The 18,846-nt window shown below is 42.3% G+C and overlaps 1 protein-coding gene across 4 annotated transcripts in view; it reads left to right on the top strand.

Annotated features, from left to right (window-relative positions):
• The window catches only part of tbc1d30 (TBC1 domain family, member 30), an 83,419-nt gene that overhangs the window by 51,649 nt on the left and 12,924 nt on the right, over window positions 1-18,846 (top strand). For all 4 annotated transcript variants that reach the window (XM_052029940.1, XM_052029944.1, XM_052029942.1 and 1 more), the window contains 2 exons: window positions 382-550; window positions 6,002-6,107. In XM_052029940.1, the coding sequence (XP_051885900.1) occupies window positions 382-550; window positions 6,002-6,107 (275 nt within the window). The remainder of the gene's footprint in view (window positions 1-381; window positions 551-6,001; window positions 6,108-18,846) is intronic.

Here is an 18,846-nt window from a genome sequence, read left to right as displayed (position 1 = left end):
TGATGTTCCACTTTTCAACTCAAAACCAATCTCTATAAACTCTAAATACAAGCCCACAGCTGGGAATGAACAAGCATGTCACAGTAAAAAAAAATATTGATTGAAGTTAAAGAGGAGTTTCATTCAGGCAAAGTCATATAGCCAAAGTGCTTTAATATTTAAAAGTTAATTGACAGTGTTTATTACCAGGTAAGCTGGTTCTGGACTTTTGTTTCTCCATACTTCTACAGTTAAATTTAATAAAGAGTTACAGGATGATGCTGTATCAAGTGGAAAATTAATTGGGGATTGGGGTGGGAGCAGTGCAGAATATAAATCTTTGCTTTAACTGTGATTACATGTTTTTCTGATCAAGCTCAATTTTATTTTATTATTTGACAGGTAGTTATGAGCCTCCCCTGACAAATGTTTTCACCATGCAGTGGTTCCTCACTTTATTTGCAACATGTCTTCCAAATCACACTGTCCTCCGAATCTGGGATTCTGTGTTCTTTGAAGGGTCAGAAGTGATCCTAAGAGTGGCCTTGGCAATCTGGGCTAAACTTGGAGAGTAAGTTGTGGATTTTAATCAATTCTGTGATATTTATTTTGGTCAATATTATCAGCCTGATTTGAGTAGAAAGAATATGGAAAATATTTGTGGAAAAAATCCATTTCTTTAGTGTCAGAGAAAATCATGCAGCACCTAAACAGGCCCTTCAGCCCACTGAGCTTGTGCTGACAGTCAAGCAACCATTTTTTATACTAATCCTACTGTAACTAAATTTATTCTCCCCACTTAGTGCCAGATTCTACCAATCATCTCATACTAGAGGCAATTTACAGTGGCCAATTAACCCACAAAGCCACACATTTTTGGGATGTGGAAGCAAACCGGAGCACACAGGGGAAATCCAGATGGTAACGGGGAGAATGCACAAACTCCACATTCAGCCCAATACATCATGGGCATATCTCTCCCCACCATCGGTAGTATCTACATGAGGCGCTGCCTCAAGAAGGCGACATCTATCATCAAAGATCCCCACCATCCGGGCCATGCAATCTTCATGCAGCTACCATCAGGCAGGAGGTATAGAAGCCTGAAGTGCCACACCACCAGGTTCAAGAGAGCTACTTCCCTTCAGCCATTCAGTTCTTGAACCAACCTTAACAACCCTAGTCACAACCCCAATATAGCAACACTATGACCACTTTGCACTACAATGGACTTTTTTTTTGTTCTAATTGTGTTCTTCCTTGTATAATTTTGTATAATTTATGTTTACAATGTTTTTCTTGTGGATGTTTTTTTTTCTAATGCTATGTGCCTGTGATGCTACTGCAAGTAAACTTTTCATTGCACCTGTGCATACAGGTACTTGTGCACGTGACTACAAACTCAACTTTGACTTGACTTTGACTTAGACAGCACTGGAGGTCGGGATTGAATCTTGGTTGCTGGAGCAGTGAGGCAGCATCTCAAGTAGCTGTGCCAATGTGCCGCCCCTTTCTCTGGCCTTGCTCCTCTTTGTGAAATGTCCATTTGCTCTCTGTCCTCCTCAACCCAGCAACCTTGCATTGAAAGATCCATTTCCCCTCCATGTGGTGGAAGCATCAAGTTCCCTCCTTGCTCTCCCCTCCTCCACCACATCTCTGTCATAGAGGCGATCATTGTCCATCCCTGTATGCCTCATGGAAACATCTACCTTCCTCAGTCCTTTCCCACCTTTTTTCAAATACTTGGCTGAGAAATCAATGTGAAATACAGGTACAGTGGTGGTGCGACAGCTAAGCTACTGGATTTAGAAACCCAAGTTCAAAGCCCACCATGGCAGCCATGGAATTTAATTCAGTTAGTAATGTAAAATTTAAGCGGAAAAAATAAAGTTAAAAGCAAGGTAACCATGAAACTACTTGATTATTGAAGAAACCTACTGGTTTCACCAATTCTTTCAGGGAATGAAACCTACTATCCTTACCCAGTCTTATGAGACTCCAAAAATGGTTTAGCAATCCAGTCCCTGCAATAATTATTACAATGGGCAATAAACATTGACTTGGCCAGCAATCCCCACACTAAGTGAATCAATGAAAGAAAATTCTTAGTCTTTTCATCATTCATCTCTTTTGGAATCATTGAATGGTGAACTGCTGCAGCCAGAAGATAAACTAGGAGGCAAAGGATGAGTACTTCTGGTGACGACTTCTCTTAATCCACTTTAATCTAGGTTGAGACAATTTATTCCCCTCAGAATAAAACTCGTCTACCTGTTACCAATTATAAATTTGTGGTGTTTTTGTTTTGGATGAGTTTTTTTCAATTAACCTTAGCAATAACAGTTAAAGAATCATTTTCATCCTTTTTGGTATGAAGGTAATTAAAACAGCAGCTGGGATAAAAACAAGTGCAAGCTCATTATTAGCTGCAGTTGAAATCTATCAGTTGTATTTGTTTAAAATGAATCAAAATAAAATCTTTCTTGAACAATTCTGGTTCCCTATAAAATATTTTGCTTAAAAAATTCCTGCAGATATAGGAAATATTGACATCTCTAAATGAATTCTGCACTAGCTTTCTCACAGGAAAATTTGTGGACACTTTATCTGGAATTTTAGACAATTGGCTAGAATTCTGACCAGTCATCATCCTCTAGATGTCATGTTTCAGATAAGCTTATAGCACAAGAGCTTGATTGCATATTCCAGCAACTCTTCATTGCAGTGACCTAGTTTCAAGCTACATGAAGCTTGGCGAATATAAAAGAACATCATTTAAATTAACTTTATCACCACATTAGGTGGATTTCCACACTAATTTAATTTTTATTTACTGAAATTTAACAGTTACTACTCGAGACTTGCAAAAAATTTGTTAAAATACTTGAACATGTTTATAATTTACATTTAGGAACATAGAACATTACAGCACAGTACAGGCCCTTCGGCCCACGATGTTGTGCCAACATTTTATCCTGCTCTCGGATCTATCTAACCCTTCCCTCCCACATAGCCCTCCATTTTTCTATCATTCATGTGCCTATCCAAGAGTCTCTTAAATGTCCCCAAAATATCTGCCTCCACCACCTCTGCCGCCAGTGCGTTCCATGCACCCACCACTCTCTGTGTAAAGAAAAAAACTTAACCCCATACCTTCCTCCAATCACCTTAAAATTATGCCCCCTCATGTCAGCCATTTTCAACCTCAGAAAAAGTTGCTGACTGTCCACTTAATCTATCATCTTGTACACCTCTATCTAGTCACCTCTCATCCTCCTTTGCTCCAAACAGAAAAGCCCGAGCTCACTCAACCTAGCCTCATAAGACATGCTCTCCAATCCAGGCGGCATCCTGGTAAATCTCCTCTGCACCCTCTCTAAAGCTTCCACATCCTTCCTATAATGAGGCAAAACAGAGATGTCTAAATCCAAAGGGCATAGGTTTAAAATGACACGGAAGAGTTTTTTTTCACCCAGAGGGTGGTTGCAATCTACGTGAGAAGGTGGTAGAGCCATGGACTCTCATAACAGTTTTTAAAAAAAAAACAAGCATCTACTTCACCAGGACGTTGATGACTCCAGGCTAATTGCTGGCAAATAGGATTAGTACAGATGGGTTCTTAATGCTTGGCATGGACATGGGTGCAAAGGTCTTGTTTCTGTGTTGTATGAGTGTATGTGTAATCCATTCATTATTAGAGTCTTAGAGCACTACAGCACAGGAGCAGGCCATTCAGCCGTCCATGCCAGCCTAGTTTTCTGCCGAGTTCCATCTACCTGCACCCGGACCATAGCCCTCCATATATCTATCCAAACTTCTCTTAAGTATTACAATTGAACCCGCATCCACCACTTCCACTGGCAGCTCATTCCACACTCGCACCACCCTCTGAGTGAAGTAGTTCCCCCTCAGATTCCCCTTAAATATTTCACCTTTCACCCTAAACCTATGACCTCTAGCTCTAGTCTCACCCAACCTGAGGAGAAAATGCCTGCACACATTCACCCTATCTAGATCCTTCATAATTTTATATATTTCTATAAGATCTCCCCTCATTCTCCTGCGCTCCAGTGAATAAAGTCCTAACCTAGTCAATCTATCCCTGTAATTCAGGTCCTCAAGTCCCAGTAACATCTGTGTAAATTTTCTCTGCGCTCTGTCAAGTTTATTGATGTCTTTCCTGTAGGTAGGTGACCAGAGCTGCGCACAGTACTCTAAATTTAGCCTCACCAATGTATTATACAACTTCAACATAACATCCCAACTCCTGTACTCCATGCCCTGATTTATGAAGGTCAAAGTGCCATAAGCTTTCTTTACGACCCTATCTACCTGTGATGCCACATTCAAGGAATTACGGATCTGTATTCCCAGGTCCCTTTGTTCTACCGCACACCTCAGAGCCCTATCATTCACTGTGTAAGTCTTACCCTGGTTTGTCCTCCCAAAGTGCAACACCTCACATCTGCCATTTTTCAGCCTATTTTCCTAGCTGGTCCAGATCACTTTGCAAGCTTTGATAGCCTTCCTCACAGTCCATTATGCCCCCAATCTTGGTGTCATCTGTAAATTTGCTGATCCAGTTTACCACATTATCATCTAAATCATTATTATAGATGATAAACAACAACGGACCCAGCACCGAACCGTGCGGCACACCACTAGTCACAGGCCTCCAATCAGAGAGACAACCATCTACTACCACTCTCTGGCTTCTCCCACTAAGCCAATGTTGAATCCAATTGACTACTTCATCCTGAATGCCAAGTGACTTAACCTTCTGGAGCAGCCTCCCATGCGGGACTTTGTCAAAGGCCTTGCTAACGTCCATGTAGCCAATGTTCACCACCTTCCCTTCATTAACCTTCCTGGTAACCTCCTCAAAAAAACTCTATTAGGCCCTACCTATCCAAATACTTATATATCCTGTCCCTCAGAAAACCTTCCAATAACTTCCCCACAACTGATGTCAGGCTCACCGGCCTATAATTTCCTGCCTTATTCTTAGAGCCTTTCTTGACAACAGAACAACATTATCTATCCTCCAATCCTCCAGCACCTCACCTGTGGCTAAGGGCATTTTAAATATTTCTGCCAGGGCCCCTGCAATTTCTGCACTAGCCTCCCACAAGGTCCGAGGGGTCACCTCATCGGGCCCTGGGGATTTATCCACCCTAATTTGCCTCATGACAGCAAGCACCTCCTCTTCCATAATCCGGATACGGTCCATGATCTCACTACTCTTTTTCCTCAGTTCTATAGACTCTGTCTGTCTCCCGAGTAAGCACAGATGCAAAAACTCCATTTAAAATCTCCCCCATCTCTTTCAGCTCCACGCTGATCTTCAAGAGGACAAATTTTGTCCCTTGCTACCTTCTTGCTCTTAATATAGCTATAGAAACCCTTTGGATTCTCTTTCACCTTGTCTGCCAGAGCAACCTCATGTCCCCTTTTAGCCCTCCTAATTTCTCTCTTAACTGTTGTCTTGCATTTCTTATACTCCTCAAGCGCCTCATTTGATCCTAACTGCCTATACCTGATATGCACCTCCTTCTTTTTCTTTACCAGGGCCTCAATATCTCTCTATAACCAAAGCTCCCTAAACCTGTTAGCCTTGCCTTTTATCCTGACAGGAACATACAGATTCTGTACACTCAATATTTCTCTCTTGAAGGCCTCCCAATTACCAAGAATCTCTTTGCCGGAAAACAACATACAGTATCCCAATTATTATTGTTAGTTGCCTTTTCATAGTACATGAGCTTGCTCTTTGACTAAGTGTATAAGTGGGTGAATCCTTTATCAGATTTGTGCAAATTCCACTCTCTGCCTACTGTGATTTCCTCAGTCTCCATCAGTAACTCAGCAAGCTTCAGTTAATGCTATTTGTAGTAAGTCATCTGGGGCTGGCAGTACATAATTCATGTGAAGACAGATTGAATATCTGCTGTGCAACACAATCAATAGACTTTTTTGCTTAGAGTAAATGCAATGTCTCTTGTCATTTTCATTATTTTAACAGAAGAATCAAAAGCTGCCAAAGTGCAGATGAATTTTACAGCACTATGGGCAGACTGACTCAAGAGATGCTGGAGGATCGTCTGATTGACTGTAATGAGCTGATGCAGGTCAGTGACTTGGAGCCTTTCAGTGGGTGTGAATTTATTTAGAAATGTTTATCATAACATTATCAAGTCTTCATGAAGGTTTCATCTTCTTGCTATTTTTATGGAAGTTGTAAAGACTTTCCAAAGGAGGATGTTGACCATTTCACTGAAAGTACCATCCAGGGAAAATTTTAATGAATATATTTGAATACACTTAGTAACCTGGTCATTTTAACTACAGGTGTTGGTTTAGAGGTCTCTTTCTCAGGATGTGTAAATTTTTGGGTGTCCTACAGAATGTCAGAAAGAAAATATTTTTATGGATCTAGCACCCATTTGACAATTTCTGAAGAGGATCTGCTAGAAACGTTATCTTAAATTTGCTGGGGTAGAAATTATTTGCTGGTACAATTTTTAAAGAAGTCTAAAACCCAATAACTAACTGTATTTATGTCTTTGTGCACAACTGCAGAGAGTACATCCTCAGTAATGTCACATGGCATGCAACACAAATTTTAATTCCATTTACATGTACATAACACATGAACAATGTGAGGCTCTCACACAGAAGGAAGATTATTGACCAGCTTCTGCATTACTTAAAATGGAACCAGCCATACTTACTCCATGAATTCTGTGGTATCAATCGTCTACTTTTCAAGGGCCTGCTTTAGAGGTTTATTTAGTGTTTACTCCCATCTATTCAACTCACTACTTGTTTCTGATGTCATTTTGGCCCTCCCAAGTTGTGTCTCCAACACCTCCACCCCATCCACAATGCACCACCCTCAACTCCCTCCCTCCAACTCTAGTCTGGCCCAGCTCGCATACGTTTTTGTCACATGTAAGGCCTTGGGTCTCATGTTCATAAGATAATTATTATTACAAGGGGTTGTGCATAACAAAATACCAGCCTACCTCTACCCACAGTACATGTTTAAGATGCCCTTTTCATCTCTAAGGTATTTGTATAGGCCACTATCAGTTGTGCAATATTTAAACTGACAATATTTGCAAAATTGAATTAATGTTAAAACTCCCCACCTATTCATCAAGTTGATAATATGGATTTAGATTTAGCTCTTAAGTTATCTATGGCATCACAGTCTAAATCTTGTGGGATTGACATAAGACATCTTTATACATAGATGTAGACTTAATTGAGAAATGCTAAATGTTTATACTACCATGATGAATTCATTGATTCTCATCCAGCATTGATGAAGAAACAATTATTTATGTCCAAGTGAGGATGGCATTTGATTTGGTTGGTGTTCTCAAGTTATTGTTGCTCTTGTACAAATTGTTGATAGAGTTCTTGGGTAAGGAGTTGCATTCAAAGTAACCATGATGAGTTTCTGGAAGTGTGTTCTGTAGACTGTATGTGTTATGGCCATAGTCTGCTGCTGGTGGCGGTAGTGGAAACTGTTCTCTGATAAAGCACCAGCTGAGCACATTGTTCTGTTCTGAATGGTGTTGTGTTTGTTGTGTATTGTTTTGCTGCATCATCGAGAATTCCACCTCTCTTCTGAACCTAGTGGATAATAAAAAGACATTTAAGAGTCTAGGCAGAGCACAAAACTTCTTGTGGTCACAGGTTGATGTGCTGATTCAATTCAACCTTCAGTCAGTGATGACCCTAGCAGGGTGATGGTGAAGCTACTGAAGGTTGAGGGAATGTGACAGGACTTTTCATGTCTGAGATTGCCATTAATTGGCTGTGCAAGTAGTGCAATGTTACCTGATGCTTGCCAACCCAAGTCTTTGTTGAGTAATGTAGTCCATTTCATTATTGCATGAGCTGTGACTCACTTGGGTGATGCTGCTTATATTGGACACCCACCCAGTTTCTTCGCTTCTACGTCAAAGCAAGAAGTGATTTCTAATCAGCATTAAAGTGCAATTAACTTTTGAACCAGAAATTTCCTCCATCCTTCCTGAATCAGACCCTCAAATGAAGGATATTGCTTCCCATTGGTTGGCCTTGGTTTACAAGATGGGGTGAAGTTGCAGGAAGAGTTATTGAAATTGAAATTGCAGCACTCATGGCCAATGGAGCAGGCTGTCCAAATATCCTCTGGGTCACAGGCGGATGTGTTCTTACAAAGATAGGATGAGAAACGTGTCGCAAAAGCAGGGGCATTACCTTTTCTTTATATATTATATATAATACACACACACACACACACACACACACACACACACACACACACACACACACACACACACACACACACACACACACACACACACACACATATAAAATATACACCAGGAGAGTGGGAGCAATGACAAACTAGGCCAGATCTGCTCTTTAACATTTTAAGACCTGGGTTGAAGACAATCTAGACTAATTCGATAAAAATGTTTCTTTCAGTTTGATCTGAATCACTTGTATATGAGAGCATTATCAGAGATTTCAGTCCAGTTTTCATTAAGTCTAACTCCACAACAGAAAACAACCTCTAAATTCAAGTTCCTGGAAATTTACCTGCAGTCAGTAGAACTAAATTTGTTTTGTTGTTGCATGATTCTGTTGTACATGCCTCAGAAATTCATTATTGTTCTCACAAAGCTACAGACAGTGTGACAGTTGCAAGGACTGGAAAATGACATACTAGTGCCAAGGTTGGATCTTAGAATGATTGACATTTATGACACAGAAGGAATCTATTTATCACATCCTGTCCATTCAGGCATAACAGAGAGCTGGGACCTAAAATGCTTGGATGGAATAAGACAAGGCTTAGCTTAGCTTTGTGAAGGAACAGAGGGATCTTGAGGTCTACGTCCATAGATCCCTGAAGGTTTGCCGCACAGGTTTATAGGGTTGTTAAGAAGGCGTATGGTATGTTGGCCTTCATTAGTCGGGGTATTGAGTTCAAGAGCCACGAGTAACGTTGCAGCTCTATAGAACTCTGGTTAGACCACACTTGGAGTATTGTGTTCAGTTCTGGTCGCCTCATTATAGGAAGGATGTGAAGCTTTAGAGACGGCGCAGAAGAGATTTACCAGGATGCTGCCTGGATTGGAGAGAATGTTTTATGAGGATAGGTTGAATGAGCTAGGGCTTTTCTCTTTGGAGAGAAGGAGGATGAGAGGCGACTTGATAGAGGTGTACAAGATGATAAGAGGCATAGATTGAGTGGACAGTCAGAGACTTTTTCCCAGGGCAACAATGGCTAACACGAAGGGGCATAATTTTGAGGTGATTGGAGGAAGCTATAGGGGGGACGTCAGGGGTAAGTTTTTTACACAGAGAGTGGTGGGTGCGTGGAATGCACTGCCGGCGAGGTTGTGGGGTCAGATACATTAGGGACATTTAAGAGACTCTTAGATAGAGACATGAATGATAGAGAAATGGAGGACTATGTGGAAGGGAGGGGTTAGATAGATCTTAGAGCAGGATAAAATGTTGACACAGCATTATGGGCCGAAGGGGCTGTACTGTGTGTTCTATGTTCTATGTTTAATCTGCAACTAGATGTTCATGGAATCTCTTATGGGACATTGGGTGCCTGAAATGGGAAGTGTTCCATTCTTGAGTTAATAAGCATCAAAAATAAACAAAATACTTATAACAATTTTAAAAAGGCTTGGCTTAAAAAAAATGATGCAAGTGATTGTGCAGATGCTGGAATCTGGAGCAACACACAAAATGCTGGAGGAACTCAGCGGGTCAGGCAGCATCTATGGAGAGAAATAAACAGTCGACGTTTTGGGTTGAGACCCTTCCAGTCCTGATAATTCTGCCCTCCTCCTTTCTAGTCCTGATAAGATGCACCTATTACCCGAACTCACCTATCACTTGCCTGCATGTACTCCTCCCCTTCCCCTGACCTTCTTATTCCAGCTTCTGCCCTCTTCCTTTCCAGTCCTGATAACTCTCTGTTACACTGACGACTGCATTGGTGCTGCTTCCTGCACCCATGCTGAGCTCGGCAATTTCATCAACTTTGCCTCCAACTTCCACCCTGCCCTCAAATTTACATGGTCCATCTCCGGCACCTCTCTCCCCTTTCAGGATCTCTCTGTATCCATCTCCGGAGACAGATTCACCACAGACATCTTTTACAAACCCACTGACTCTCACAGTTACCTTGACTACACCTCTTCCCACCCTGTCACTTGCAAGGATGCTATCCCCTTCTCCCAGTTCCTCCTCCTCCATCCCATGCTGAGGCTTTCTACTCCAGGTCATCCGAGATGTTCTCCTTTTTCAGTAAAGGGGGTTTCCCTTCCATCACCATCAATGCAACCCTCACCCGCATCTCCTCCATTTCCCGCACATCTGCCCTCACCCCCTCTCCCCCAACATAACAGGGACAGGGTTCCCCTTGTCCTCACCTACCACCCCACGAGTCTCTGCATCCAACACATCATTCTCTGCAACTTCCGCCACCTGCAATGGGATCCCACCACTAAGCACATCTTCCCCTTCCCCTCTCTCCCTGCTTTCCATAGGGATCACTCTCTCCACGACTCCCATGTCCACTCATCCCTCCCCACAGATGACCCTCCCGGCACTTATCCCTGCAACCGCACTAAGTGCTACATCTGCCCCTACACCTCCTCGCTCACCACCGTTTAGGGCCCTAGACAGTCCTTCCAGGTGAGGCACCGTTTCATCTGTGAGTCCAAGGGAGTCATTTATTGCATCCAGCGCTCCCGGTGCGGCCTCCTCTACATCGGTGAGACCTGATGCAGATTGGGCGACTGTTTCATCGAGCACCTTCGCTCCATCTGCCACAAAAGCCAGGATCTCCCGGTGGCCAGCCACTTCAATTCCACATCCCACTCCCATACCGACATGTGTATCCACAGCCTCCTCTACTGCCACGTTGAGGCCAGACGTAGGTTGGAGGAACAACACCTCATATTTCACTTTGGTAGTCTCCGAACTGACAGCCTCAACATCGATTTCTCTAACTTCTGGTAACCCCTCCCCTCTTCTCGCCACTTTTCTTCTTGTTTTGTCTTCCCTCATTCCTGTGGCCCCCTCACCCTTCTCTTTCCCCTTCCCCCACCCTCATGACCTGCCTATCTATTCCCCACCTCCTTCCCTTTATTCCATGGCTCCTCTCCTACCAGATCCCTTCTTCTTCAGCCCTTTGCCTCTTCTACCTATCACCTCGCAGCTTCTTACTTCTCCCCCCCCTCCCCCACCCACCTGCCTTCCCCCTCTCGCCTGGACTCACCTATTACCTGAACTCACCTATCACCTGCCTGTGTGTGCTCCTCCCCCTCCCCTGACCTTCTTATTCCGGCTCTGCCCTCTCCCTTTCCAGTCCTGATGAAGGGTCTCGACCCGAAATGTCAACTGTTTATTTCTCTCCATAGATGCTGCCTGACCTGCTGAGTTCCTCCAGCATTTTGTGTGTGTTGTTAAAAAATAATGTTTTCCCTCAACACCTCAGGGGACAATTGCATTCTGTGGTGTGTAACTGAGCCACCTTTGATTTCTACTGAAATGGCTTGTATATCGGTTCAGTACCCCACGCTGGAAGGAAAAGACCAGATGTGATTTTTGCTACTGATAAGTTTATGGTGACATTTGGCAGAAAGTCATATGAGTGAATATCCAGTAGGGAATGATCTGATTTACTTTGGACGTCAAGGTTATCTGATCAACCCATCAACACTTAAGTGTGTAGGTACAGATGCACATAATAAATGCTGGCGAACTCCTACACCAATGCAATCATATCTTTGTATAAGTAATGACCTTATCAAAGGCAGAAGAAAAAGCAATGAAGAAACAAAATCTGTTCATAAAATCTAATTTTATCACAGTAAAAATTTTGGCTCTGATTAAAAAAAACGTGCAAAAGTGAAACAAATGTTATTTTTTTTTCTAAATTATTATTATCTGGTAATTTCTGTCCCTGGAGTTTTTCAGCAATGATGCCAACTATATCACCAGTCTAAAGCAAACCATTCAGGGCTTGAAAGGAAGCACAACTTCCTGAGTAGTAAATGGTAATGTTTTCACAGAAAACAGATGTCCGCCTGTTGGGCTTTTAGAACAACTAACTACTTATCAGCTTCTGATTGTTCTGAAAAACGTGAAAAGCTACCATCATGTATCAGTGTGTAACTCAAGTTATAAAAAGGTCAAATTTAATTCTTTAATTGAAGGATTTCTTGTTTATGCTATCTTTCTGCATTTGGGTAAACAATGATGGTACTTGAGAGTGTGGGATAGTGCACAATGGTAGAAAATTAGATCCATTTGAAAACATGTTTAGTGTAAGTACAGAAAAAACAAGTAAGAGTGTGTTAATTTGGTGAGTCAGTCATAAATGCTATTAATTCTGAATTTGTTTGCCAATCTCCAATAGAAGATGACATCATCTAATAAAATTTTTGTTGGTTTTTATTTAGTAGTCACCTAGTGACAAGGCCATGCTCATTGCCTGGATGAAGTAGAGTTATCCAAGTTGTTCCTTCCTTACGAATACAATGTTAGGAATGGACAGAAAGTTATACTTACTGTCTTAGTGTGCCCATCTGCAAGTAAAACATTAATTCCTTAGCACACATTGAGTGTGAAGAAACAATAGGCAGTGAATAGCAAAAAAAACCAAACTTCTGGAGGAACTCAGTGGATCAGGCAGCATTTGTGGAGGCAAAGAGATGGACAATGTTTCAGATCAAGACTCTGCATCAGGACTGAGAGTGTAAAGGGGGGATAGCTGGTAGAGAGGTGATAGGGAGGGGTGAGACAGAGGTGACACTCTCGTGATAAGGGGATGATAGGCAAATGGAGCCAGATGGGCAAGGGGCAGGGAGGAGCTTAGAGACTGGTTGCGAGAGGTGGAAACAGATGAGGGGAAAATGTAGGCAGATGGAGTCAGGTGGGGGATGAGAGGGGGAAGTTAGAGACAGAGGTTGGAAGGTGATAAGTGGAACCAGGTTAGGAAGGGGTGGGATTGGGTAAGTGATAGGAAGGGTCGGTCAAGGGAGAAGAAATCCAGGAAGATGGGTGCGTGGGTGATGGGCTCATAGAACCAGGTGGGGGAGATAACAGATCTAGGTAATTTTTGGGGGAGGGCATAAGGCAAAAGTGAACAAAGGGAGAGGGAACCTAGGTGGACCAGAAGGAGTGGGATAGGGACACGGTGGGGGTCACCTGAAACTGGAAAAGTTCAATGTTTTTGCCTTTGGGTTGTAGGCTACCCAAGTGGAATCTGAGATGTTGTTCTTCTAGTTTGCGTTTGGCCTCTCCGTGGCAGTGGAGAAGACTGAGGACAGCCAGTTGGTGGGGGAATGGGAAGGGGAGTTAAAATGGCCAACAACTGGAAGTTCAAGATGGCCATCATGGACAGAGCACAGGTGCTCCACAAGTGGCTGCTTAGTCTCCACTTGTTCTCACTGATGTAGAGGAGGCCACATTGAGAGCACTGAATGCAATAGATGAGGTCGGAGGAGGTGTACTTGCCCACCGTCTGCAATGGGATCCCACCACCTGTCACAGCGAGTGTGAAGAAACAATAAGCAGGGAATCACAAAGACCAAACTTCGGCGGGAAAAGCATCTGTGGAGGCAAAGGGATGGCTGACATTTCAGATTGAGAGCCCGCATCAGGAATCCCCCTCCTCCCCACTTACCCTGCCCTTTCTGCTTTCCACAGGGACGACTCTCTCTGTGACTCCCTACTCCACTCATTCCTCTCCATCCACCCCCCCTCCCTGTCCCCTAGTACTTTCCCCTGCAACCGTAAGGGGTGCAAAACTTGCCCCTACGCCTCCTCCCTCACCAACATCCAGAGACCTAAAGAGCCTTTCCAGGTGAGGCAGAGACTCACACACATTTCACTGTTTTTCACAACTCTAGAGTTCCAAGCAATTGTTTGGTTTTGAATCCCTTTTTTCCGAAAAAGGTTATTTACTCTCTGAAAAAGAAATCAATTAAATTACAGAACTGAAGTGTGCCCTGAATTCTCATTATTATGGAGTGGTATGATTAGAACATAGGGAATAGGAGCAAGAGTGGGCCATACACAATTTGATCCTGCCCTACCTTTCAGTAACATTATGACTAATTTGATACTGGCCTCAACTTCACTTTCCTGCTTGGTCCCCATTTACCCCTTATTCACCTCATGTCTAAAAATGAATTTGTTTGTAAGGTTAAAGAAGAAAGGTCTAAATAGCTTCTGTGTCCATCTCAGCCAGTCAGGAGCCAATATAGTGAGACGGGGCCATGCCACCGTACCTGAGGCTGGCAATTGTAGTGAGACGCAAACCACGCAATACCCTTCCATCCACCCACTGCCCAAGTACAGACCTTGAATGGTTCAGTAGACACAAGAGACTGCAGATGCTGGAATCTAGAGCAACAAACAATCTGCTGGAGGAACTCAACGGGTTAAGCAGCATCTGTGGGAGAACTGATGATCAGGACTGACACAGAGTTTCAACCCGAAATGTTGACAATTCCTTTCCTCCCACAGATGCTGCTCAACCCTCTGAGTTCCTCCAGCAGATTGTTTGTTGAATGGTTTGGGATCTTGGCAAAATCAACATGTGAACCTTGCAGTATATATGTAACTTGAAAGATCCATGACTTTGAACGGTGGATACAACAAGATGAAGATTTAACACGTACTAAGTCAACTTTTATTGTGTCTTATTCCCATTGATATAGCCAGTAGGGCACAGGATGTACATCAGGTATATAATCCAGATTAACTGATGCTGCAGTCATGCAGATAAAATAAATTCAGTGTGCAGCATTTAATCATTGAGCATCTTGTTTATACAGTATATCTGGTATGCAGTAATAATCAGTGAGACTGCAACATTTTATTACTGTAACAAATTGGTTTTCAGCCAGTACTCCTGAGCTCATCAGACTTCACTTGGTCACCATCAGGCTTCCATATTTTACTTTAAACATGTTTGTTTACTGCAGCAATAATTTTTTTCCCACAGTGATTAGACAGTTATCCTTTTGGTTATTGACAGAACAGGGAGGTTATGCTTGGGTGATACAGTGGCATGCAAAAGTTTGGGCACCCCTGGTCAAAATTTCTGTTACTGTGAATAGCTAAGCGAGTAAAAGATGACCTGATTTCCAAAAGGCATAAAGTTAAAGATGACACATTTCTTTAATATTTTAAACAAGGTTACTTTTTTATTTCCATCTTTTACCGTTTCAAAATAACAAAAAAGGGAAAGGGCCCAAAGCAAAAGTTTGGGCACCCTGCATGGTCAGTACTTAGTAACACCCCCTTTGGCAAGTATCACAGCTTGTAAACGCTTTCTGCAACTAGCTAAGAGTCTTTCAATTCTTGTCTGGGGGATTTTTGCCCATTCTTCCTTGCAAAAAGCTTCTAGTTCTGTGAGATTCTTGGGCCGTCTTGCATGCACTGCTCTTTTGAGGTCTATCCACAGATTTTCGATGATGTTTAGGTCAGGGGACTGTGAGAGCCATGGCAAAACCTCCAGCTTGTGCCTCTTGAGGTAGTCCATTGTGGATTTTGAGGTGTGTTTGGGATCATTATCCTGTTGTAGAAGCCATCCTCTTTTCATCTTCAGTTTTTTTACAGGACGGTGTGATGTTTGCTTCCAGAATTTGCTGGTATTTAATTGAATTCATTCTTCCCTCTACCAGTGAAATGTTCCCTGTGCCACTGGCTGCAACACAAGCCCAAAGCGTGATCGATCCACCCCCGTGCTTAACAGTTGGAGAGGTGCTCTTTTCATGAAATTCTGCACCCTTTTTTCTCCAAACTTTCCTGCGTCCTCACCACAAAATTCAGTGTCAGAAGTTTGCAAAGGAACATCTAAACAAGCCTGATGCATTTTGGAAACAAGTCCTGTGGACTGATGAAGTTAAAATAGAACTTTTTGGCCGCAATGAGCAAAGGTATGTTTGGAGAAAAAAGGGTGCAGAATTTCATGAAAAGAACACCTCTCCAATTGTTAAGCACGGGGGTGGATCGATCACGCTTTGGGCTTGCGTTGCAGCCAGTGGCACGGGGAACATTTCACTGGTAGAGGGAAGAATGAATTCAATTAAACAGCAGCAAATTCTGGAAACAAACATCACACCGTCTGTAAAAAAGCTGAAGGTGAAAAGAGGATGGCTTCTACAACAGGATAATGATCCTAAACGCACCTCAAAATCCAAAATGGACTACCTCAAGAGGCACAAGCTGAAGGTTTTGCCATGGCCCACACAGTCCCCTGACCTAAACATCATCGAAAATCAGTGGATAGACCTCAAAAGAGCAGTGCATGCAAGACGGCCCAAGAATCTCACAGAACTAGAAGCCTTTTGCAAGGAAGAATGGGCAAAAATCCCCCAAACAAGAATTGAAAGACTCTTAGCTGGCTGCAGAAAGTGTTTACAAGCTGTGATACTTGCCAAAGGGGGTGTTACTAAGTACTGACCATGCAGGGTGCCTGAACTTTTGCATCGGGCCCTTTTCCTTTTTTTGTTATTTTGAAACTGTAAAAGATGGAAATAAAAAAGTAATCTTGCTTAAAATATTAAAGAAATGTATCATCTTTAACTTTATGCCTTTTGGAAATCAGGTCATCTTTTACTCGCTTAGCTATTCACAGTAACAGAAATTTTGACCAGGGGTGCCCAAACCTTTGCATGCCACTGTAAAATCTGGTTAGGTCATGACTAGAGCACTGGGTGCAGTCCTAGCCACCACATTACAGGAAGAATGTAACAGTTCTGAAGAGGGTACAGAGGAGATTTAACAGGCTGTAGCCAGGGTGAAGAATCTTAGCAGTGGACTGACGGGTTTGTTTTCTTTTGAACTGTGCAATCGCAGCATAGTGTCAGACAGTGAACCCATCAAAGTAAGTCCCACATTTGCCCTCAATCCTTTGGTTCAATCCACATCCATTGTTCCAAATCGCCACTGATTATCTATTTTTGCACACCCACAGATTTGATGGAGGCCCCAATATACTCCCACCCCACCAATTCCTAACCCAATCTGAACCCAACCCCTGTCCAATACTCTGCACATCCCTGATAGCCACTGATTATCTATTTTTGCACATCCAAGGATTTGATGGAGGCCCCAATATACTCCCACCCCACCAATTCCTAACCTAATCTGAACCCAACCCCTGCCCAACACCCTGCACCTACCGCATCCTCACCCTACCTCTGGATTGAGTCTCAGTCCCATACAGCAGTTCCCTTTCAGTAGTGCCTGAAGGATTGGGTACCATTGATCTCTGCATCATTTGGCGCATAGCCAAAATGGTCGTTGGCACAACACACAACAAACACAAGGCGCATCTATACTTGGCAATTTTTAGCCTGGTTCGTTTCAGTTTGGCTCACTGTAGCCATTGTGAAATAATGGGTGTTTACCTGTCCTTACTTTTCATAACCTTCAGATCATAAATGAAACGCATTATCACTCACCTCTTGATTGTACTTATACTTTGGATGATTGCAATGCTAAAGCTGCCTCAGAATATGAAATAAAAGTGGAATAAAAGTTGGAATAAGGACTGTAAAACTTTAAATAATATTACCTATATACAGAGGTTCATTTAAGGAATAATCATATCCTGTTTGTAATAATAAAGTTGCTATTGTACAAGTATCAACATAGTGATTTCCAATATTTGCTAACCTTCCAATGATAGTGTAAATTAAAAATGATGACCACATAACATCAAACAATCAAAATAGACAATGTTGTATTTTAAGACTTTGGCAATTATTCATTCACCAGCCAGGCAAGCCATTATTGCCTTGCCCCAATAATCCTTCAACTGAGTGGTTTGCTAAGCAATTTCTGAAGCTAGTGGAAGTCAATAGCATTCACGTATAGGCCAAGCTGGGCAAGGACAACAGATTTCCTTGCCTGAAGGACACTTGCAGACCTGATGGGTTTTCACAATCCAGTTGTTTCATGCTCAACATTACTGAGAGTCACCTTTTAATTCCTGAACTAACTGAATTTAAATTCCCCAGCAACAGCAGACTAGATTTCTGGATTGCTGGTCCAATAGCAAAACTTGTGGGTTTGCTATTAGTGCACAAAATGGAGCAATGAAAAATATGTTACTTATGTGGCTTTTATTGAGTATGTTTAAGTCAGTCCTGAAATACAGGCAAGCTGCAATGTGAGACTTACCCATGGCATGATTTAAGCATGTCCATGCAGCAGTTCCTATGCCCTAGGAGTGAGAGGTACATGGTCCACGCCACATTTACTTAGTCATGCCTCACTGCAAGTTCTCCAAGCTCAGAGATTTATTGAGTAAGTTAGAGCAAGATGGAGAGAAGTTAGACTTTGGTTGCTTATACTGAAAAGGAGCTGTGGTATCAGTCACCGTTGTACTCCTCTCCCAAATCAAGTAATCTCCTTCTGTCAATGAGAGAAAAACTAGCAAGATTGTAATAACAAGAATGGTTATTACATCACCCTTTTCTGTTAAGTCAACATTTATTAAAACTTGGCCCTCCAAGGTAGCAAACCAAGCTACTCAGTTGTGCCAAACCAACCTTCTTGGGACATACACAGCCTAGAAGTAAATGAAAAATAAGATTAAATACAAGCCAATTTATTTATTAGCAGTGTGAAGTTTGAAACTCATAAAATAGGAGGATATTTCAAAACAACTCTTTGCTTGTCAGAATCAGATTTATTGTCACTGAGTTGTATGTCATGAAATTTGTTTTTCTGCGGCAGCAATACAGTGCAAAGACGTAAAAATTACTATAAATTACAAAATAAATAATTAAATAGTGTTCATGGGTTCATGGGCCG

This window comes from Pristis pectinata, chromosome 15 (genome assembly GCF_009764475.1).
Source record: "Pristis pectinata isolate sPriPec2 chromosome 15, sPriPec2.1.pri, whole genome shotgun sequence".
NCBI lineage: Eukaryota > Metazoa > Chordata > Chondrichthyes > Rhinopristiformes > Pristidae > Pristis > Pristis pectinata.
The sequence above is the reverse complement of the archived record's forward strand: the minus strand, read 5'-3'. Positions and strand labels throughout refer to the sequence as shown.